Source organism: Cervus canadensis, chromosome 1 (assembly GCF_019320065.1).
Source record: "Cervus canadensis isolate Bull #8, Minnesota chromosome 1, ASM1932006v1, whole genome shotgun sequence".
NCBI lineage: Eukaryota > Metazoa > Chordata > Mammalia > Artiodactyla > Cervidae > Cervus > Cervus canadensis.
In genome coordinates, this window is record NC_057386.1 from 101316614 (window position 1) to 101339592 (window position 22979).

Sequence of the window (22979 nt, forward strand, 5' to 3'; positions counted from 1 at the left end):
ACCCCCAGGCCCGGGTTCACAGCCTTCCTGCACCTTCGGACGGGGCCACTGGTGACAGCTAAATGATCTGACATTGAGGAGGGGGTGACAGTGCCTTCCAGCGAGCGCACGGAGCCGATAATTAACCAAACAGCTCACCGTTCTCAGCCAGCACAGGCTGCGTCGTAAATGAATTCACGTTATTAAGTCCTACTGAATTAATGTTTAACTGCAATAGAGTCGGAATTGAATGAGGCAATTAATCAGGACAAGGAGGGAGAGCGAGCCGCATCTGTCTTGCGGGAACTGCCTGAGCGAGGCGACCTTCACGGGGCCGGGCTGGGCGGCCCTGGAAACTGCCACCCTGGTGTGGGTGGGGGTCCAGGCAGGGAGCCCACAGAGCAGGGGCCAGACCCTAGGCAAGTGCTGGGTGTGCAGGCAGTGCAAGACACCGGCTCTGGGGCAGATGCCTGCTCTGAGCCGTGCAGCCCTGGGCAAATGCCACGACCTCTCTCTGCCTCGGGCAGAAAACGGCCCACCTACAGAACTGCTGTATGGCTTATATGAGTGAATACGTGCAAAGCTCTAGGGCTGGGCACATACTCATTACCATATACAGTGAGATGGTATTTTCACCACCACCACCACTCAATGTAATTACTGTTGTCTTCCAAGAAGGATGAGAATGAGGGCTTCCCTCCCCTTTGGAATGGCTGAAGGCCCTAACCCAGGGAGTTTCAAGGAGGTGTCTCCCAGCCCTGCAAGTGCTGGCTCGTATCCCTCACCATAATGGCTGCTGGCTAGATGGGGAGCCCTATTTGGCCCAGATGAGAGCCCAATGTCAACCCCAACCTTCCCTGCCTGCCCTTAACTCCAATCCCACTCAGCAGGAACCACACCCCTCTACTGGTCTACCAGTTCCTCCCAGCGTAGTCAAGCCAGCAAACAACGAAGCAGTAGGATCACTCATCCAGGGCCATCCCCTCTGCCCATCTGTCAGTCAGGCCAGGGTTAGTCCGGAGTGCACCTCAGTTCACCTGAGACCTCAGGCTATGCCAGCCTGAATGCCTGGGACCCAGGTGACTCTAAAGAGTGGCTGGGGGGAGCTCATGACCACCCAGCATAGGTCAGACACATATGTGAGCTCAGGGTCCTGCATCACAGAGCCCCCGAGCTCAGCTCCTCCACGCCCCAGGCCACCGTGTTACTCTAACAGATGTGACCTGCGATGTGTGAGGTTGCTGTGTGTTGCCCATGTTCACGGAAGTGATGTAACAAGGGACACGTGGTACTTCCCAGGCTTAACTGATGGCCTTCCCTGATCCCCATCCACGGGTGGACAGGCCTTGAGACAAGGCTTAAGAAGCCAAAAGCTAAATGAGGTTTCCATTGTCCTAATGTTTAAAAAAGAATCGCTGCCAACATTTAAAAATCTGGAGACAAAAAAAGAAAAAATCTGGAGACTCCTCATGAAATCCTGCCTCTTATGGGAACGGGGAGCCACATGCCCGGATGACAGCTCTGCCCAGCACTAGCAGGCCTCCCTGGGGGCTCCGCTGTTACCCCACCCTGCCTCTCCTGACGTCGAGGGCCAGAGTGCTGGTCCTTGTCACATGCTGGGAACATGGCCACACAGAGGCTTCTGGAGCCTGATCCTGGGGCTCTGTCCTCACTCCTCCACTTACGGTGATGTTGGCCACTCATTTCACTTCTTGGAGCCTCAGTCTCCTCATCTGTAGAGACAGGGCTGAGAGGTTCCACAGCGGGGTGGGCTTGGGGTTCAACAAGTCACTGCAGGGGAGTGCTCAGAACAGCAGCTGACTGGCAGGCTGGGCTCTGTAACTGAGCTGCTGCCACAGCCATCACCTCCTTCGTTGTCACTGAATGAGCTTCACCTTCATCACCTCTATCAGTGCTGTCACCATCGCCACGGTCACTTTCACCGTCGCTGTTGTCTCCATCATCACCCTTGTCACCTTCGCCATCACCACGATCTGCCCCAGCCCCTTCCTGCATGTTATCTGACCAGCACTTGGAGGCACCTGAGTCCTCCTCCGGGCCTGCTCCCCTAGGGCACCTGCACAGGAGGTCAGCGGGGCTCAGCCCCATCACTGAGTCTCTTCCAGAAATCTGGGCAGCTATCTGCATGGGGTGAGCGCTGCTCATCACCCCCCACCAACTGACATGGTCGTTCAGCAGCCACAAAGACCGGCCTTGTTCTCTCAGCGTGAACATTAATTACCGTGTCACAGCAGCACTGAGGAAGGCTGCCAGTCTCCCACTCCTCAAACAAAGGCATGAAAAATTCATGGGCAGGGAGACCTCGCTGCTGAGCCTGTGCTCCCAGCAGACGTTCTAGAATCCAGGGCTGGCCCAGAGTCGCCTGTGGGGACAAGTAGGGTCCCTCCATGTGCAATGGAGACAGAGGATCTGCCCTGGGGGGAGGGTGTTTAAGACCACCCCTAACCCAGCCTCCATCCAGGGGTCAGAGAGGGCCGACGGGCAGCGTGGCCTGGCGCTTGGGGAGGAGAGGGAGATGGGTCAAGTCCCTGTCCCAGCAGCAGGACCTATGCTGTGCAAAGGCCCTGGAGGCCCTGCCCGCAGACCTGCCAGGGGGCGGAGCCAGCCTGGGCTTGGCTCACCGTGGGCACTGTCACCTGCAAAGGGCTGAGGAGTTGCCAACTGGAAGTCAGCAGGATCCATGGTCTGCGTGTGAGTGAAGGCGACAGGACCTTCTGTCCAGCCCACCTGGGTATGAGAGGAGGAAGATCTGAGCCGCTGGGCAGTGGTGTTGACCCCTGCCCTGGGCCGCAGCCATAAGGCTGGAGGTGTGCTGTGGGGCACCTGGGGAAGCTCAGGGGACACCAGTCCTTGGTGCGGGTAGTGCTCACTGGGCGTGTTCTTGTGTGTGTGCCGAGACATGGGGAGTCACACTCTGAGGTTTCTCAGACGTGAGCACCTGGCATCCAATCCAATGGGCGCTCTACCTGACAGTGTCTCGCCAGGTGCCCCAGCGAATGCGTGGCACCTGAAGAGTCAGACCTGCCGTGGGGCCACATGGTGCCACATGTGCATGGGGCCCAGGAGTGGTGTCCATGTGGGCAGTACACATCTGTCCTCGGGGCTCCTGGCCTCCTGTGGCTCCACACATCGGCCCCAGCTTATTAAACATCCTGCTTGTTGGAGCCGCCTTGGAAGAACTGGGAGAGAAGAGCAGAAATCCATCCTTCTCTGCTGATAAAGGCGGAGGTGTCACCTTCATTTTTGTTGCAAACGCTCCATGGGGAGGCAGAACACATTCCAGTTAAGCGATTCAGCAATACGGAGCCAGATGAGGAGCGTGAACCCCAGGCGGGCAGCAGCCTGGGAGGAGGCTGCGCTGTCTGGTTATCACCCCACGTGGGCTGCAAGTCGGCTGTTCATCCTGTATGCTCACCTCCACCTTGGGAGTGAGCACCGCAGCTGAGGGTTTCAGCCAGGCTCCCCGGCCCTGTCAGAAGGAGACCCCGGGGGCTCTCGGGGGTGGGGGTGGCCAGCAGGGCAGTGCTGGGGCCTTCGTAGTCCCATCTGTGGACCAGGGCAGCTGTGGTCGTCGGGTGGCCAGGTCTGAAGTGTGGGGCGGTAAAGCAGCGGGAGTCGGGCACATGGCTGGAGAAGGCTGCAGCCATCCATGCCTGCTGCGGTATAGGCCCACTTCACGAGATGAGAAGGAAGAAGCTCAAAGGGTAAAGGGATTTACTTCCGGCCACGTGGCCAGTGAGCAGGGGCCTGAGCTGGGTCCAAGCCTCAAAAGGCCCTGTGCCACTATCCACCCTCCCCAGAACCACAGGCGAGCCCTGAGGTTGACAGGAGAAAGGCAGGAGCCTAGAAGACCACAGGGTGTGGGCTGATGCTGTGTTTGCTCACTGGGGTTGCTTCTCCACACTTCTCAAGTCCCCACCACAGATCCACCTGCTTACAGATGGGGAAACTGAGGCAGGGTGACTGGAAGCCCTCCCAGGGCATAGCTGGAGGGTGGGTGAGCAGGCTCCTAAAGCCATGGTCTTAACCTGGCCCATGTGGTCAGGGCCCCATGCCAGCGACTCCCTCATGGCAGTTGAGACTAGATGGAGGTCCCAGTCCTGCCTCTGGCCACCTCAGCCCAGGAACTCCTGATCAATTAAGCAGGAGACCTGGATGGTGGATCCTGAAAACCCTTTTTTTTTGAAAACCCTTTTCTTATTTACTCAGCTAATTCACTTTTTATGACTGTTTAGGTTTCAAAGCAAAACAAAGCACTAATTACCCAATTAATGAGCAATTAAATTACTGCATCCTAAAGGCCAGGGAGCAGCTTCCTCTGTGAGCAGAGAAGGTGGGGAGACCACCGAGCAGGGAAACATCGGGGGGAAATGCCATCCATCACAGGTGGGGGCGGCTAGGACAGAGGGGCCTGAATCTGCCCGGGGCAGGTGCTCCTTTCACACTGCCTGCCCACCTGCCTGCCCCAAGGCCCCTCTGGGCCAGGAGAGCAAGCCCCACTAACCCATCCGTCCAGCTGTGCCTCAGCTGGTGGGGAGCTCATGGAGGGCAATAGCAGAGTTCTGGGGCCACAGAGGCCGCCAAGCCTGGCTGAGAAGAGATGGCCACCAGGGCAGTGGGTTTCATGGGGCCTGAGGGAGAAGAGGCTGGGGACCCTGCTCCTGCCTCCAGGGTCTCTTCTTGCACGTTCAGATGTGGCTGACAGCAGCCTCGGAGGGAAGCCCACAGAGACAGTACGAGGCTTGGTGGAAGCCTGGAAGCATCTCAGGCCCCGAGCCTACGATGTTGCTGTGGACAACGTGGCTTTTGAGTGGCCAGTGTGTGGCCTGTCCTCAGAGGGCAGAGTCTGAGTGTAGCTGGTGCCTGATGAGAGGGGAGGCCGGCACAGAAGAAGCCAACCCCCTCAACCTGGAAGAGAACTTTGGGCTTTCTCAGGCCTGGCTGTTGTGACCCGCCGGCTGCCTCACCCCCATCCCTGCCAGGCTGCCTTCCTCAGCCTTCCCTGAGCTGTGTGTGGAACAGCACCCCACACGGTGCTAGTCAGAGCCCGGAACTCACCCTGCAGCCAATCTTCAACTGGTTGCTAATTTATTTAACATCAGCCTCCTTCTATTGAAACCCAAGTTCCCTTAGAACAAAGAGCTCATTCCTGCAGTCCAGAGCAGGTTGGGAGTGAGCGACTGAATGAGCCACTAAGGTGGGTACACACAGACCCCAGATACTGGGGGCAGGGAATGAATGCATCAATGGCTCAGGTGGGTACATACAGACCCTGGACAGCGGAGGCAGGGAATGAATGAAGGAATACACGGATGATTCTTGCTCTGACCACTGACCAGTCCCACTCTCCTCCTCCCCTCATGGGGTCTCCAGGGGATGGAACCCAGAGGGGGCTTTGGGTGTCACACAGAGTGGGGTTGCTGCCTGTGGTAGGGGCCAGCCCCACAACACTGCCTTGGATCTCACACAATTCCAGCATGTTCTATCAGACAAAGTTCCTGAAGCTGAAGACCTGCTTCTTATCACTGGAGCCTTGACCGTAACTGCTATGAAAAACACAAAGTTATGCTTTATTTTCTCTGGGTGCAGTTCCCACAGACACCAAGGAGAACCGGGGCATGGTCCTGCGGGTGACTTTGCCAAGAACATGCACCTGGAGCCCCCCATGGCCTCTGCTCTGAGGATCCACGCTGGAACCCAGGACTGGCACTCACAGCGTGAATGAGTCATTTCACCCCATAAACTTCTCTCCCGTGACTGCTCAGTGCTGCGGCCAACATCCGCCTCACTCCTAGGGCAAACATGTATCCAAATCTCCACAGGCCTCAAGGGTCATAACTTGCTCCCGCAACTGGCCGGCCACGTTGTAATTACACCTGCACACAAGCACACGCACTCACAGTGCCATGTACACGCACACGCCGACTCACACTCACTCACATGATGGGCAGGGTCTGGTGCATGCTGTTTCCCTGAGGAACGCCCATCCCCCAGGGAGCCCCTGGTTCGGGCCTCCCCTCAGATGGCACCCCTGGACCCTGAGACTCAGGAGGCCCCCTCCACATCCTCTCTCCTACTCTGTCATCCCCTTCGTGCACCCACTTCTCCTCTTGCCCATCAGCCCCTCCCTCCACGGCGCCCATGAGAGCGGGCATCTCTTCAATCCTCTGACCTTGGGGCCTGGAGTGGCAGGTGGCCCACAGTGAGGGGGCCACAAAGACTTGGGGCCAGCCAGTAGTCGCCACCTTACGATCTACTTTCCAACCACTCCCAGCCCTGCCCGAGCTTCAGGGGGACAGATGGCGCCCCTCAGAAGACCCCGTGGCCCTGGGCCCCACCTCAGGGGCCTTTCCAGGGCCTGGGTCCAGTCCTTCCCGCACACTGCAGACGGTGTGTGACACCAAGCCAGCTCTCCCTTTCTCATCAGCCCTCGCTGGGCTGGAATAATGAACGAGCCCCTGTCAGGAATGAATAAAAGATGGCCCCCGGCCCTGCCGCCCGCCGCTGACCTTTCTGGAGTCGACTGTATTAATATATTCTCCTGTTGTCAGACTCAAAGCGCTAACTGCCTTATGAATTATTTATCAACACAAAAAGTCTTAACCAGAACGGTGTTAACATGAATCCCTAACCTTCTGGGTCCCAGCAGCCCCGCCTGTTCTGCATAATTGAATTTCAGCTCCCAGCGGCCTGGCCAGGCTCGTCATCCACTTGCTCCCCAGAATGACTGTCCCTCCAGCCATGGTTCCTGACACATGTGGCCGTGGCCTTGAGGGGTCCTACAGGCTTGTCCAGAGTGTCTGTGTCCAGCCTCCTGGGACAGGCCCTGACTGGACTGGAGCTCTTCAGGTTGTGCTATCTGAAGGGGCAAGGGATGCTGGGGCCTCCAGGGGACCTGAACTGCTCTGTGATAATCTGAGGGGCTGGGGTCTGCCTGCACCCGAGGCTGGGCCAGGAGCAGCTGCTGGCAGCTGCTCTGGAGGGTGGCAGCAGCAGAGAGAGGTGAGAGGGGTGAGTCCAGGGGCAGAAGCTGTCTCCTGACTGGAGGGTCGGGAAGGAAGCTGGCGAAGACCCAGCATGGCTAAGGGGGCTGTGTTGGCCCCCACAAGTTCTCCCAGAGTTCACTGTAGAGTAACCATGCTGTCCACAGCTCAGCCTCCTACTCCCTAACAGGCTGCTCTCTAAAGAATTCCAGAGCCAAGCGCTCCTGAACGCCTGGCCCTCAGAAAGTGTTATGGTGAATGTGGGTGTCCTAAGTAACTAAGTCAGTGCAGTTGGCCACTTAGCAACTGATGGTCAACCCAGCCTGAAGCTTCAGGCCCCCAGCTGGAGCAGAGGGCCTCCCAGCTCCAGTCTGCCCAACTGACTTCTCTCCAAAGCTCCCATGGGGTGGCTTGCCCAGAGGAATGCCAATGTCAGACGGTTTGGGTGGTTGGGACCAGCCTGCCGAAGCTGTGGGTTGGCAGGCCCCTCCCCTCCTCCTCTCGGGGCCCTGGCACACCTGCACCCCACCACGCATTTGCCCTTGGCCTGACTTCCCTGCTACCCCTGACCACTGGCACAGTTTTCCCCAGAAATCCCCGCAGTGCCCAGCACTCTAGAGACGCACCCACAGCATCCACCAACTCCCCATCAGGGCAGGGACCCCAGGACTCGTTCTGCTGTGCCCCCAGTGGAACAGAGGCCGCAGGCCTCAGTGATGCCCCAGACAGACACGTGGAGCGTGACAGCATCCTGCCCCACAGCGCAGAGAATAACAGCGGGAGCCTGGAAGGCTTGTTTATTCTCCCCAGTCTTGTGGGTTGGGTACCGTGGCTCCTCCCTCTTACAGATGAGACGGCTGGGGCACCGGGTGGCACCCAGCCTGGCAGCTTCCCCTCCTCTCCTGACGCGAGCTGAGACTGCTCAGCCCTGCCCAGTGGGCCCCTCAGCCCCTGGGGCTTTGTAGAGCCTTGGACCTGTGGTACAGCTGCCCAGTGGGCAGTGGCTAGCTAGTGCCTCTGGCTCTTCCATCCCTGCTCCTCCCCTGCTCATGTGACACCCGGGGACCACGCATGACCTTTGGAGGCTCTGGCGTGTTCCTGACAGAGCAGAGTCAGGAGTCAGAAGATTCACTAACCCACAGGGCCAAGCAGGCCTGCTGGGACAAGCACCCAGAGCCCAAGGGCCTGGGTGCCCAGGGCTCCCAGGGGCAAGTGGCTGTCCAGGTCTGTGTCAGCCCAACCTATGACCTGCGTGGGCACTTGGACGGCCTCCCCCCAGCCCATGCTGGGGCGCTGTCTCATGAGAGGGCAAGTGGAACACAGCAGCGGGGCAGGGACGCCCAGGGAGCACAGGATGCCTCCTTCTCCCACCCCAGCATCCAGCAGGACAGAAGGTAGCCACGAGAAGTTTCCTGGCCAGGAGGGTGGGTCCTCAGGTCCCCTGGAGGAGCTCAGATGCTAGAGCCCTGAGGGGGATGGCGTGCTGCCCTAGCCAGGCTGACCTCTATGTGGGACAGCAGAGGAAGTGCCAAGGACCCAGCTGCCTGCAGAGGATGGCCACAGAGGGGCTCAGAGCATGCAGACACGACGGCCCCGGCAGGCAGAGCTGTCAGACAACTGCAGCACCACTTGGAACTACTCACACCAAATCCCGAGTCCTTGAGTTCTTCTCCCTCTTTACCAGCACCCTCACTAAGTCTAGCATCCATCCCTCCACACCAGCACCCCTCTGCCTGCACCACCAACGTCTACAGCACTGTGCAGGTCACCTGCTCACCTTCTGTTCTTCAGTCACTAAGTCGTGTCTGACTCTTTCCTACACCATGGACTGCAGCACATTAGGCTTCTCTGTCTTCCACTATCTCCCCACGTTTGCTCAAATTCATGTCCACTGAGTTGGTGATGCTATCTAACCATCTCATCCTCTGTTGCCCCCTTCTCCTGCCCTAAGTCTTTCCCAGCATTAGGGTCTTTTCCAATGAGTTGGCTCGTCACATCAGGTGGCCAAAGTATCAGCGCTTCAGCTTGAGCATCAGTTCTTCCCAATGAAGATTCGGGGTTGATTTCCTTTGGGACTGACTGTTTTGATCTTGCAGGTCTGTTTATCTTATTCTCCCTTTAGGAAGAACCTGCTGTCCAGTTGCTTGGAGAGCCCCCCACTGCCCAGAGCCTGCCCACAGGAAGCTGAACAGAGGCCCCCAAGGCCACGCCCTTCCTGCTGCCACAGGAATAGACAGATGGGTGGGTGGGTGGACGGTGGCTTCTCTGACAAGAGGCAGGTCAGACACGGGCTGGGGATGCACCACAGGTAAGGACACTGCTCACCCCACTCCTGCTGTCCCTGGTGACCCCTGAGCAGCGGCCACTTCCCAGCAGCGGCTGAAGGGCTGTCCTGCGCTCAGAGGCGAGAGGAGCATTCAGCTCCTGATTCCAGGGAGAGCCTGACGGGCTTTTATTGCTTTTGTACAAATTACGGCTGCTCGGAAGTGGCCCAAGGAGCAGGGTAATGGATGTCATAAACCTGCCTCGTAAAGACGGAGCCTGCGCTGCATGGCTGTGTGCGGGGTGGGTTAGGGGAGGCCCTCGCTGGCCAGGGCAAGCAGATGGCTCTGTCAGGGGGGCTGAACTGCCCCTAGGTGGGCATGGGGCAGGCAGGTCTCAAGGTGGCTCAGGGGCTGCCTGGGCACATGTCCACCAGCCTTCTTGCCCTTGGACTCTCACTAGAGTCGAGTTCCCCACCACGTGCTGTACCTCCTCTTCAACCACAATTGTCCCTGGCTCACGGAGCAAAGCTGGCCAGTGACCCACATGTGGCCGACCAGGTACCCCATCCCCAGGAGTCTCTCTGCCTGCCCTCCCGAGCCCCAGGCCCACAGTTCCCAGAAGGCAAGACTGCGCCCCTTCTATCAGTGGATGAGGGTGGCGGGGTGAGAAACCTGAGTGCAGAGCCAAGAGCCACAGCTACGATTTCCAGTGCACGCACACGTGTCAACACACACAGGCACTCAGAGCCCATGGGACACACGGCCCTGCTGTTGTGGTGAGAGCTTGACTGGCTTCGTCCATCACCACACTGGACAGGGCCTGGCCACCGCAGGTGCTCAGCAGATGTGTGCGGGCTGCTGTTAGCTGCACAGGTGTGCATGCTTGTCTTCCCCAGTAGAAGCTGTTGTGCCCCACCGAGTGTGACAGGCCCTGTCAGGATGGGTAGGGGCTCCGGGTGGTGGCCTGTACTTCCTCAGGCTGCCATGCACCTGTACCCCTCTCACGAGTTGCTGACACACCTCTTACAGAGAGGAGGGGTCCACAGCCTCTCCCCATGAACAGAGGCAGGGAGGCAGTGATAACAGAGCATCAGGAAGCTAGGCCACACCACTGCTACTGCTTCCTCCTGGCTCTCGGGACCCTGGTAACCCGTCGCCATGCTGTAAGGAAGCCCAACCAGCCCATGGAGGTAGGCCCCATGTCGGGGGAACAGAGGCCGCCAACCATGAGCTGGCATCAAGCTCCAGACATCAAGAGCCTTTCATGACCCTACCCCCCAGATGTCTAGGTGTTTCCGAAATGAACCCCCGGCCCCCCCCCCCCCCCAGGCTTCCTCAGCAACTGCTTGTCTGGCACAGCAGCAGCCTGGGCCCTGCTAGCCCTCATGTCAGCTTTGCCTGGGTCACACCAGCAGCTAGCTTCCACTCTGTCCAACTGCCCAGGCTCCCAGGGGAAGGGACTGGCCAGGGGTGTGCTACAGGCTGCATCAGGCCCTCATGGCCCCGAGGAAGATGACACTCAACTGTGCCAAGAGCCCAAAGTGTACCTGCCTGAGAACGGGGATGGAGGTGCTGCGGGGGAGGTAATGGGAGATTAGCAGGCTCTCTGAGAAATTAGCTGTCAGCAGCCCAACCAAGGAGCCAAAATTCATTTCCAGAAATCCCCTGAAGGCAATCAAGCCAATCAGCTAATTATGCCTCGTGCCTATGTATGTGTGTGGGCGGGGGCTACCCTGGCGGTTTGGCAGGTGGGGCCCCACTTGACTCTGGTGAGCACCCCCGGCCCTCCACACCTGGTGTGGAGGCTGCCTGGCCGGGGTACAGGCAGGCGCTCCCTTCTCCCGATCCCACCACAGCTCTGCTGGGAACCCAGAATTAGAGCCTCACCTCCCAGCCCGCCCGCCTGCTGTTCCTGACGGTGGTGCCGCCTCCCACCGCAGGGCCTTTGTGCGGCTGCTCCCCAGCCCCGTGTCAGGGAGGAGTTGGGAGGTCTCGCCAGGCTACTCAAGTGTCTCCACAGCACTCACCACCTCCCCAGGGGCAGGGACACTGGCTGTTTGGTTCCTTCCAGTGGCGGTGATACTCAGTAAGTGTCCGTTGAGGGGAGGAGGGACCTGGAGGTGAGAGCTGTACCCCAGCCCAGGGAGGGTGGGAGGACAGAGGCTCGGGCTGAGATCCAGCTAGTGAGGGTGGGAGAGACACCTGGAGGCCAGCAGCTGGCTGGGTTCTGGTGCCGCGGGCTGGGGCGGGCAGGCTTCCTTCAGAGGGTGACAGCGAGGGGCCTGGCGTGGGGACTGGATGGGAGGGGTTGGTGGGGAAAGCCTGGGTGAGCCTGGAGTGGGTAGTGGGTCTGAGCTCGGAATGTGGCCCTGAGCGGAGGCCCCTCCTGACAGTGGGGGCTGCAAGGGGTTCTCTGCCCCCTCCCTGACCACACCCACCGTGAGGACACCTGCCTGGACACCTGTGTCCTCGGCCCTATCCCCAGGCTATACACTCAGGGTGGGGGCAGGGCAGCCTCCTGCCTGTGAGGCGTCTAGGTCCTCATTTCTCTTTAATAAAGGAAACTCCCAAGTCCCCTGCTTCAGCAGGAGATGGATCCTCGTGTCCTTGGTTGCAAGCAGTCAAATTAAGAAAATTACTTTCTAACTAATTTTATGGCACTAACGAACCTCTGGCGGTGTGCTGGGGAGCTTTCGGGACATACGATGTTGAGAACGGGCAATAATTGGGGATTTGCTGGGGATAAATCTTGGCAAATTAAACTTTTAAGTATGATCTATAATCCAGGTCAGACAACAAATACCCTGTGTCACCTAGCACGGGGACGTTGTGGGGAGAGGCAAGGACAAGCGTGACCCCTCCTGAGCCTGAGGCCCTAAATGCTGACACACAAACGGCAAGGTGTGTGCAAACGTACACACCTATGCACAATGCCACATGGCCACAGGTCACACACACACACTGCACAACCACAGCCATATAGACACATTGGTACCATGTCCAGACACGGGCTCCCAGATGGACACTTACATGCAGTGTGGCACACACACACCCACCTGCTGCATCCACAGACACACACGGGTGCCTCCAGACAGACAGTTAAGAGGACAAAACACAGACCCACACATAAATGGCCACAGAGAAACATGGAATGCTTCTGGGTGCAGGCGTGGAGCCCCGCCATGGCCACACAGAGACACCGCCTTGTAGGCACATGGGAGAGATAGACACATGTGAACATACAGGGTTACACAACACACACTTCCCTTGCACTGAGAGTCCTACACAAACAGGGCCCTCAGCCTGAGTGTCTCACCCTCGTGCCTGACAGCTCCATGGTGAACTCTGGATCTAGAAGCAGGGTCCTAGCCAGCCTCCAAGCCTCATTTCTCGGCTCCTGGCAGGGTCACCTGCCAGTCCCCAGCCTCGGCCTGCCGGGCAAGGGTCCTCTGGGTCCCCGCCCACTCCTCCAGCCCCAGGGGAGGCTGCCACCACACCAAATGGACAAGAGGGCCAGCAGGGTTGACCATACAAGCCCTGCAGTGCTGCCCGGCACATACCGGGGACCTGCGGGCACACCTGCTCACACCAGGGCCTGGCGCACACACACACCAGTGTGTCTGCAGACGTGGTTTGGGAACTGCCAGGGCTGAGCAGCAGGCTGGGCTGCTGCCCCCACCATCTGTCACTCACGTGCAGCCGCAGTGGGAGCTAAGCTGAGAGCAGCTGGCATGTGAATCACAACTTCTTCTCCAGGAAACATTCAAAGCAGCATTTTGCGGAGAAGACCACGAATGACACATGGTGGTTTGGAAGCAGAGGGCTGCCCAGAGGCTCTGGCAGGGAGACCCCAGCTGCCCCAGGTGTCTCAGGAGGCTCCACACGGGGTGTCTCTGGGCCCAGCCTCTCGGGACTCCCAGACCCTCCAGGATAGGTGCAGGCCAGTGGGTGTTCTGAGTCTTGCCCCCAAAATTCCCCATCACTGCCCCAGTTTGCCCTAGTGCCAACCTGGACCACATGGCACCTCCCAAAGCACAGGTCCTGTCCAGGCCTGGCCCAACCACCCCTGTCAACATAGTCAGGAGCGGCTGGCACATCAGGACCACCCAGCCCCATGGGAGGAAGGAGCAGCCTGGGGCTGCCAACCATGACCGCGACAACAGATGAGAGCACAGGGGCTGCCCGAGGAGGGAGGAAGCCTTCCCAGGAAAGCACTCCTTGGGAGCCACCTGGGGCCACTGCCCAGAAGCGTACAGCGCCCCCGGTCAAAGGCTCAAAGATGCTACAGCCTGGCTGGGGATTTGAGGCAGAAGGCAGAGTTGCCTGGGCTGGCAGACCCTGGGGGTTGAGGAGCTGGGGGAGGGGAGGGCCAGGGACCCACGGCTGTCCCTGCCACCCGGGGAATTAATGGGTTAATTACACACCCTATAAAAAGCCGCTGTGATTTAGAGAGCCTGCCTGTCAGACCCTGGAACTCTGGAACTCGCAGTTAATCAGGAGCTGCGGGATGAGGCAGGCGGAGCCCAGGCCCCTGCTCTCCAATGAGCTGAAACGGCCGTAAATCTGCAGAAACGGCTTTTATGGAGCTCTGGGTTTTATGGTGTCATTAACGGGCCTCCTGATACTTAAGGGGAAATGAAATAAAGTCGTGGGGAGGGGGCTGGGGGACAGGGAGGGTGGCCCCCGCCATGGCCAGAGTATCAAGTGGCAGTAGGCCAGCCCCCCTCCCGCCCCTGAGCCCCTGATGACAGCTAAGAGTGGGGGCCTCACACCCTGTCCAGCCTCTTTGGCTGGGCCAAGCACAGCTGGGGAGAAGGTGTCAGGGCACGGGGGTAGGGGGCAGGGCAGGGAGGGCATACGCTGCAATTGCTCCATGTGCAGGAACCCCGACACCAAACGCTGCCCCACAGGACCCAGGGTGTCCAGCCCACTGCCCACTCCTCTGCAGGGCAGGACCCAGAGTCCCGCTCCCTCTGAATCTCTGCCCACTCTGGCCCATCCCCATCCTGTACAAACTCCATTTCCAGCCTAGGGGCAGCGTTCAGTACAGTCGGGGCTCCCGTGGGTCGAGGGTCGGGGTTAGAGTGAGGGGAGCAGACAGCAGAAGGAGGGTGGGAGACTTACGGAGTAACCTCTGCCTGAGACTGCCTGCGCCGAGCTCTGCAGGGAAGGAAGAAGGACAGTCAGGAGCCGGTTGCAGCCCGTGATGGTCACCCTCTCCCTTAGGGACCTGAGCAGGCAGAGCCCATCCTGGGTCTTCGCTGGAACTCTGGGCTGGGGCCACACTGATCAGCCTGCGGCAGGGCCTGAAGACCCACAGAGGAACCTTCCATCCCCAGACCTGGAGGTATGGTCCAGCCCAGAGGAGTCTCCAGGCAGAGAGGTGGCAAAGCCCCCACATTCTCCAGGGGTGGGCTCAGCCCCTCCCAGAGGACGTGCCCCACCTCTCCACGTGGGGTTCTGGGTCAGGGGCTGACCCCACTCTGTGCTCAGGTCGGCTTTTCCCTCACCACCCACCAGCCTCCCAGGGTCACGGGGTCCAACGGGAAAGCCTGGGAAGGTTTCCTGGAGGAGCTAAGCAGGTAATCCTGGGGCCTCAGATGTCAGATGGGGGCAGGGGGGTCAGCTGTGGCCTAGAGGCCAACAGTCACCCCAAAGGTCCTGTGAGGGTGACCCCGACTATGCTTGATGGAGCGCCCTCTGGCTCAAATGGGCACTTAAGATCTAACGGGAGAAACCAGTTAGGTTCATTTCACCAGCTCCCCAGGGCAGGCGGTGGTCACCAGGGTTGAGCCCTGAGGCCCAGGCAGACAGAACGTGATGATCCGGCAGGTGGGGGGGTGGGTGGGTGGGGGGGTGGCGTTCACACAGCCGGCGAGGGCAAGCTTGTCTGAAGTGTGTGGGACTCACAGACCTGGGGCCAGACCACACTGAGGTCCAGATGCCAAGATTCTTCTGGGAGGATGGGTGACCACTGCAGCCTGGACCACTCTGCTCAGCTCAGCTGGGGCCAGGGGACCCCTCCCCTCCCCAGGCAGACTCTGGCCAGGCCCCAGGCCAGTTCCTGGGGATCTGCCAGGCCAAGCTCACCCCAGTGTGTGTGTGGGGGGCCCCTCACCCCCGGGGTAGCTCAGGCCCTGCCACTGGGCGGGGGAGGGGCAGGTGCTCTAATTGCCCCCAAGCTTGCACACTCACGCTGCCTGTGCTGTGCCTACAATCTGCCTGCTCCCATCCTGGCTGGCAATTAGAGGAGTTCGAACTAGGGCAGCCCCCGCGGCCCCAGACAATTACCAGCCTATTTTCCCATCTTGTGGCAACAAGATCGGAGCCGGGCAATTAGGCCCTCCTCCTGGCCTCCCGCACCAGCCCTCCCCCAGCCCCCATTTAAATGATAATGAGAGACAACTCGTTCCATTTAGCCCTACAGAAAACCCATCTCCGCTAGGCCGCCACTCCTGCAGCTGGGGGTCAAGAAGACAAAGGCCTCTTCCAGGAGCGCTGCCCCCCATGGGGGGCTCTTCCGCCTGAGTCCTCACCGCGCCCCCAACCCAGGGCCCCTCAACCCCCACTCCCTGCCCTTGTAACACCTGCCCCATCCCCCTTCTTCAAGGTCTAGGGAGACCCAGCGGCCCTGGAGGAATACCCTGCACCCCCATTGCTGGCCACGTCCCACTGGGAGCCCTCGTGTGTTGCCTGGGTCATCCCCAAACTGGGTCCTAAGACGTCCTCTCCCCCGCCCCCTGGGACCTGAGCTCAGGGACCTTTTCGACAGGACACACTGAAGGGCGTCCCCAGACCCCGGCCAGCTTGTGCCTCAGAGGGGCACCCTCCCCTCCGCGTGGCCCCCAGTGGCAGAGACCTGGATGCTGGATGCCCCGTGCTGCTGCCAGCCTGAGCTGACAGGCGGATCCGCCTGGGCAGGCAGGAGTGTTTGCAGCTCATCAGTCCAGAAACGCACCCCCTGCCTCCACCCTTCTTTAGACACATCTGTAGGAGCTGTTTGGCATCCACAGCCCTGCCCGCCACCAGCTGGGCACCAACCCCGAGCCTACCCCTCGCTGGAGAGAGGGACTGCACCCCAGCACGGTCGCCTCTACTTGCCCTGCTGTGCCTAATGGTTGGTCCTCATTTAAATCCCTCCTAGTGGGGAGGCCCCAGTTAGTAGACAGTCATGCTTTAAAGAAGGCAAATGCTAATTGTGAGCACAAAACCCTGGACTCAGACTCTGGGCCCCTAAGCAAATGGCTTGCAGTGTCCGCTGAAGGTTGGAGGCTGGCCGGGCAGTCACCCCAGGGACTTGGAAGTGTTCCCGCGAGCAGCTAGGGTACTCACATCACTGAGTTGGTCCCGAGAACTGCTCCTCCGGGAGCTGGTGGCTTCTCGGAAGCTGTCGCCGTCACTGTTGTGGTCGCCCCCTCTGGACACTGCAACCTTCATCTGGGGACAGGGAGAGATGAGAGACGGGCTCAGCACACACACCCTGCAGGGTGGGGCTGGGGCACAGCCAGGCTCAGGCTCCTCCCTCACCCCACCTGGTCCCTCTGGGCTGAAACCCGGGGAGGGGGGCGGCAGGGCAGAGCCTACCACTGACAACCCAGAAAGTACTGCCCATTCCTACCCAGAATGGGAAAGAAGAGCCAGAGAGCAAAGGGTGAGCACTCAGTGGCATAAACTACTCTCAGTTCTGTCCTTTCCTCTGGCCGGCGGGCGACTGAAGACTCCTGGATGGGGAGCGGGCTGGTGGGTGGCTCCGGTCTTTTCCAGTCCGCCAGGGGCCCATGATCACGTGTCAAGACAGGCCTGCCTGTGGCAATTCATCTCTGCTCTCTGCAGGCACACCACTCCTGGGCCCCCTTCAGCCCTCACCACAAGCCAGGTCAGGGCTGTGAGGTCTGCAGAGTTGGGTGTGGACCAGCCACTCCCCTCACTGTGTCCTAGGGCCATTACTCAATCTCTCTGTGCCTCCGTTCTGTCATCTGCAGCACGAAGCAAGTAGTACCCACTGGGACAGCTGCTGCTGGGTCAAGTATCTGCCAGAATCTCTGTAGACCAGCAGGCCCTCAGCTCCTTGCTCCTCACACAGAAGCCCTAGTTGGCTGCTCTGTGCCCATTTTACAGAGGAAATCAAGGAGGGAGTTGATTAACCACTAGGGAGGTTAAGTGACAGTGTGGAAAGTGGATCCAGAAACCTGCCTGCGTTCTTTTCACTTGGAAATAGTTTCAAACCTCACCAAGCTGCAGGGCAGAGACACACATCACAGCCCCTGACCCTTGACCTCCGGGCCCAGGAAGTCACCACCCCGATCATGCCAGCCTCCATCCAGGTCTTGTCAGCTCCCAGCTGCCCTCCTGGACTCCCTGGCAGGACCCATTGAGCTTGGCTGTCCCACCACCTCCAGGTGGCTCCAGCTTCCTGGTTCTGGAACATTCCCATGGCTTTGTCTGGACATGCACCGACAGCCCAAACCTTCTACTGTCTGTCTGAGGTTTTCTAGCAACAGACCAAGGCCAGGGCTCCCAGCCAGCACACTGCCTAGCACCCAATGACCCCTGCTCCAGGTGCTGCCGATGTGCCTGCGGGGCAGCATGTGGCCTCTTGTCCACCCCCAGACCTCCCCGCCCAGAGCATATGCTCTCAGCTCAGGCGTGCTGAGAACCTGCGCCACAACCAGGGGCAGGGAGGCCCAGTCCTTCGCATCCAGCCATTTTTGTCGTAAGCATCCTTCAGCCCTTGAGACCTCAGCTAAGGTGGAAAGTCACAACGCGTCAGCCAGGTCCACCAGCTGTACTCTGGGATATTCTCGAGTCTCCAGGAAACCCTCTCAAGACCTGAGCCCTTCTTCCTGCGGACCCCACGGTGGGCTCGCTCTCTCGAGGCTGCCCCTCAGAGCCCCTGCTCCCCAGGGCCAACCTAAGCTCTAGATGGGGTACGAGCTCGCACAACCACAGGCCCCTGACGGTGTGGCTGGCAGAGTGTAATCACAAAACGTAACTGGCACTCATCCACAGCCCGGGCCTGGGGGCAAGGACCCAGGGGAGGGCCCCCCTCCTGCGGAAGCAGGAACGGCGAGGAGAAGCCCAGCCCTCAGACCACCCTCCCATCCTGCGGCAGGCCCGGGAGGGGGCCCAGTCTCACGACAGGCAGAACCCCCCACTGTGAGCCCAGGGGTCCCCAGCCTCACTAGCTCCACCCTGCACAGCCAAGTGGTGAGTGCACAGACCCGGGGCCAGTGCTGGCTCTCTGACTGTCCTTGAGCCTGTTTCCTCATCTGTGAAGTGGTGTCGACAGGGCCCTTCACAGGCTCTATGGGGGTAAGAAGTTCTGTTTGTGAGTCTGAACCCTTCTCTAGCACCGATAAGCCACCAGGTGTCACTGTTGTCACCAGCTGGAGACAGGTCTTTCTTGCTTCTGGACTCCATGACAGGTCTTCCCAAAAGGAGTGAATATGGGGACTGGGGGAACTTCCTCACTGCCTTGCTGGCAAGGAGCCTCTGCAAGAAAACAAATGCCCTCATCCAGTGGTTTTCAAAGTGGGGTCCCTGGACATGCAGCATCAGCACCTGGGAGCTTGGCAGGAATGCAAATGAGCACTTCCGGGCCCCACTACAGACTCGCTGTGTCATCAGGTCCTCTGGGGGATCCTGGTAAGGCTCTAGTTGAGACTCTCGGTTCTGACCTTTAGTAATCACCCCCATGAACCCACTTTCGCTACTGGGGGACAGTATTTCAGGTTGGGCTCGGAGCAGGGTCCCTGCCCAAGAAGAAGGCTGGACCCAGAGACGCTGTAAGGACAGAACAGGCCTGGCACAGTTGTGCAGGTTGCTCACTGTACAAAGACACCCAGCAAAGGGGAAGGGGAAATGGAGGCTGAAGAACAGCTCACACACAGCTGAAAGGTGAGAAGGCAGGATGCCACATTCCACTTCATTCAGTCACACAAGTGATCTTCTCTCTAAGCTGGACCCCAGAGAGGATTCCGTATCTTGACTCTTTGGTGATGCCCCGCAGGAGGAGGACAGGCTGGGGTCTGTCATCCTTCCTCAGGCAGTGGGTTTTAGCTCTGAAAGCCCCATTTCCCAGAAAATCCCATAAAACTGAGTACTGTGCCCTGGGAACCATCCCAACCCTGGACGTACTGGGATGGCTGGTCACCTTCTCTTCCTTGGCCAGGCCCAAGCTGGACTCTGGCTGTCCTGTAGCCCCACCTGCTTCCCAGCGGCTCAGAAATGCTGCTGGCCAGCTATGCCAGAAGGCCAGGGATGCCATGCCTCCATTTTTAGCTGGAGGGATCAGATTCTGATCTGGGCCCTGATTGTCCTGGGAGGGCAGGTGGGAGCCCCTGTGCCTGGGCCCACCCCTGGGCCTTGTGGTCTATCCCTATGCCCACCAACCATCCTTTATCCATCCATTCATCCTTTACCCACCCATTCATCCTTTATCCATCCATCCACCCTTCCGCCCATCTACTTGTCCACTTAGCCATCTATCTGCCCACCATCCATCCATTCATCCATCCATCCACCTATCCATCTATCCATGGGAAGACAGACCACTCACCACCCACCACCCACCTACCCATCCAAGGCTTACTGAGTGCCTGCGTATGAACCAGCCCTATTCTGGGCAAGGAACATAAACAGACCCAAGTCCCCACCCTACCGAAGTCTACAAAGAGGCCAGCACATGGAGCACGTGGTCGGCAGACGTTCACAGGTGCTCCGGAAGGACAACAGCAGAGAAGAGCAAAGAAGGGGTCGCCAGGGAGGGCCTCACTGAGGAGACGACACTTCTGAAAGGTGATGAGGCAGGTCATGAGGCTATTGGGAAGGGTGGGGAGATGGCACTGCCAGAGCAATGCGGCTCCGTGGAGGAGAGGAGAGCCCTAATGAGCACTGGCAGTTTCTGTAAGTTGTGCAGAATTCCTGAACACGTAACAATTGGCTCATGCAAGGTGGCATACCACAAAAACATGTCCTCAGACTGGCAGGGGCAGGACTCCCCTTGAGACTGGTAGAAATGTGGAAATAGGGCCCTGCTCTCCACCAGGCAGGGTCAGAACACAGCCCTCAGAAGGGCAGGGAGAGGCCCTCCTCCCCTTAGATCAGCATGGCTGGGGCACTGCCATCGGAGCAAAGGTGAGGGACATCACCCTCAGACTGAGGCACCCCAGGAGCACCTGGGGCCCTACGCTTCCTGGCAGTAACAGAGAACCCCCTCATGTGACCCTTCCTGGGCAAGGCAACTCCCTAACCAGGTTCTGCAGCAATTCCAAGAGGAAGTGTCGTCTCCCAGGCGGGCTGCCAAGTGCCCTGGGCCACAAACAGGCAGCACGTGGTTCCACTTGACGCTCAGACCCACAGGGTGTGGGCAGTGGTGGTCAGTCCAGGAGGCATGGCTGAGAAGGGGTCCAAGAGGTGGGACTTGGCAGTGTCCCCAGCCTATGTCACCAGGTGCCTTCCCCCTATGGGGGACAGGAAACTCCCTATGCCTGGGACACCCCAGGGCTCACTCAGGGGCCCCAGCATCCCTCACTCTAGCAGCGAGAAGACTCACTGGGACTCCTGAGCCTTCACAGATCAGCTCCCACCAGGACACAGAAACAAAGGAGCACCAAGAGTCCCTGGATGGCCCCGCATGCCCTCAACAAGGCTTCTTCTGCCCACATCCCAACACAGTGCCTGCCTGCTGCTGAGAGCTGTCTGATGCTCTGTGCGTTCACCACCTTACCAAGACTCATGCCTGAAGCAGGATGCAGAGGGCCACCCCCCACACCTACCTAGAGCCTGCCTCACAGATGGAGCAGAGACGCCCTCTGCAACATGCTCACTGCTGCACACGTGCAGATGCACATGCCATCCATCCATGGCGAGAGCGGGAGTGGTGGCCCTGGAGTTCTGCAGTGTGCAGCCTGAACAGCCATACATGGCGGCCCCTGCAGGAGATCATGCCCCACCAGATGGCTTCACCCCCAGACACGTGTCATCCTACGGCGCTCTCAGGAGTGTACACGAGCACACACACACATTCTCAGGAGCTCTGGGCTCCGTCCCATGCCTCTGCCACGTTCCCCCCAACACCACCCAGCCCAGGGGTGGGAGGTGCCCTCTGACACATGGCTGGTCTGCACTGGCCTCCAGGATGAGGAGAGGCCCACTTAGCCTCCATACCTACAGGCCTGGGAGGTGAAGGGGTGGGGATGGATTGGCTACAGACCCTGGGGAACCCTGAGAAGAGGGCTGTGGCTGAGGCCACCCATGGTCTCCTTCAAATCCATGACAGGACATGACCTGGGGGGTGAAGCGAGGGTCAGGCACCCACTAAGCATCAGCAACCACCCCTCAGCCCCTAGTCAGCCAGGCCACTATCCCAGGGAGAAGGAAGTCATGAAAGTACCCTCATGACATCCTTACATAAACAGAGCACAGGCTCCTGACAGCCGAGGCACCCCATTCCATGTCTACTCACAAACACCCACAAACACGCATGTGCACACATCTGGCCTCCCAGCCCCAGGGGCCACATGGCAACCCAGGCGGGGGCAGAGACCCCTCCCCCTTCACCCCAATCTTCTTTCAGGGACTCCTGCACAAATAATGCCCCCACTGGGGAGCTTTAAAACCACTGGGCCTCCTCAGGGATCAAACATTGTGGGTCTGGATCTCAGAGACCTTTCTGGGCCCCCCAGGTGACTCCTGAGTGCACCTCAAGGGCAAGTAGGCAGCCATAGGTCAAGCCCATGGCCCCCACTGGGCCCCTGCCGGCTGGGCTGGGAGGATGAGCTGTGTTTGTCCATGAGAACCGTGTTAGTCTTCTCGACCCCACTCTGGTCCCTGCTCATTCCAGCTGATTCCTGGTGTTGAGTGTGTTCTACAGGCTCCAAAGTGAGAGCCTGTTCCGTCTACCCGAAGCCCCGACTGAAGCAGGGCCTGAGGCCCCGCCTGTCCTGGGGATGGGGGCCCCCTCCCGCCTTGGGTGCCCCAGCCCCTGGCCCCTCTGTCACCCTGGTACCTCGGTGCCCCAGGGCTATAAATGAGGCTCTGACCCGGAAGCCCGTTGCTGTCCAACTACTTGCTCTGTCCACCAACATTCCCTGATGCTCAGTGGGGCCTCATGACCCCACTGAACCTGCACCTCCGTCCCATCTCGCACATGCCACCTCCCTCCCCCAGCACATGACAGCAGTGAGGTCAGCCCGTACTTTATTCTGTTCAACAGAACCCCACCCTCTGAGCTCCAGGTCTGTGCTCTGCCTCCAGCTCTGCGGGGAACCTGGGTTTTAGGAGAGGGTCACAGAGCACGGCTGGCCCAGGGAGGGGGAACCTTTACGCAGACCATGCAAACACACTCACGAGGAGGGCTGGTGGGCAGGCGAGATGCTGGGGTGTGCAAGGAAGGCCAGGGCCCCCTCCCCACCTGATGAGGCCACCTGCAAGGCCTCTCCTTTGCACGCTCGAAGCACACCGCTCCAGGTCAGTGTGGAGGATGGTGCAGACCAGTGTCCCCCAGCCGACAGCAGCACCTGCTGGTGACGGGTGGTGCTGCAGCCACCGCGTGACCCGGGGGCGAGAGGGAGGGCTCAGGGCTGTGAGTCCGGGTGGAGGCTCCAGAAGGATGGAGTCCACTGTAAGGAGACCCTGGCTCTGGGCACAGCCCCGCTTCTCCCAGGAATCCTTTCCCCAGGAATCCTTTCTGATGCTCCCTCCACTCCCGCAACAATCAGGCCGGGCGAGG

At 59.5% G+C, this 22979-nt stretch overlaps 1 protein-coding gene across 33 annotated transcripts in view; it reads right to left on the bottom strand.

The window, feature by feature from the left end:
• The window catches only part of FBRSL1 (fibrosin like 1), an 83914-nt gene that overhangs the window by 34040 nt on the left and 26895 nt on the right, over positions 1-22979 (bottom strand). For all 33 annotated transcript variants that reach the window (XM_043488388.1, XM_043488381.1, XM_043488457.1 and 30 more), the window contains exons 3-4: positions 16580-16684; positions 14372-14407 (exon numbers count right to left, since the gene is read on the bottom strand). In XM_043488388.1, coding sequence (XP_043344323.1) covers positions 14372-14407; positions 16580-16684 — 141 coding nt within the window. The remainder of the gene's footprint in view (positions 1-14371; positions 14408-16579; positions 16685-22979) is intronic.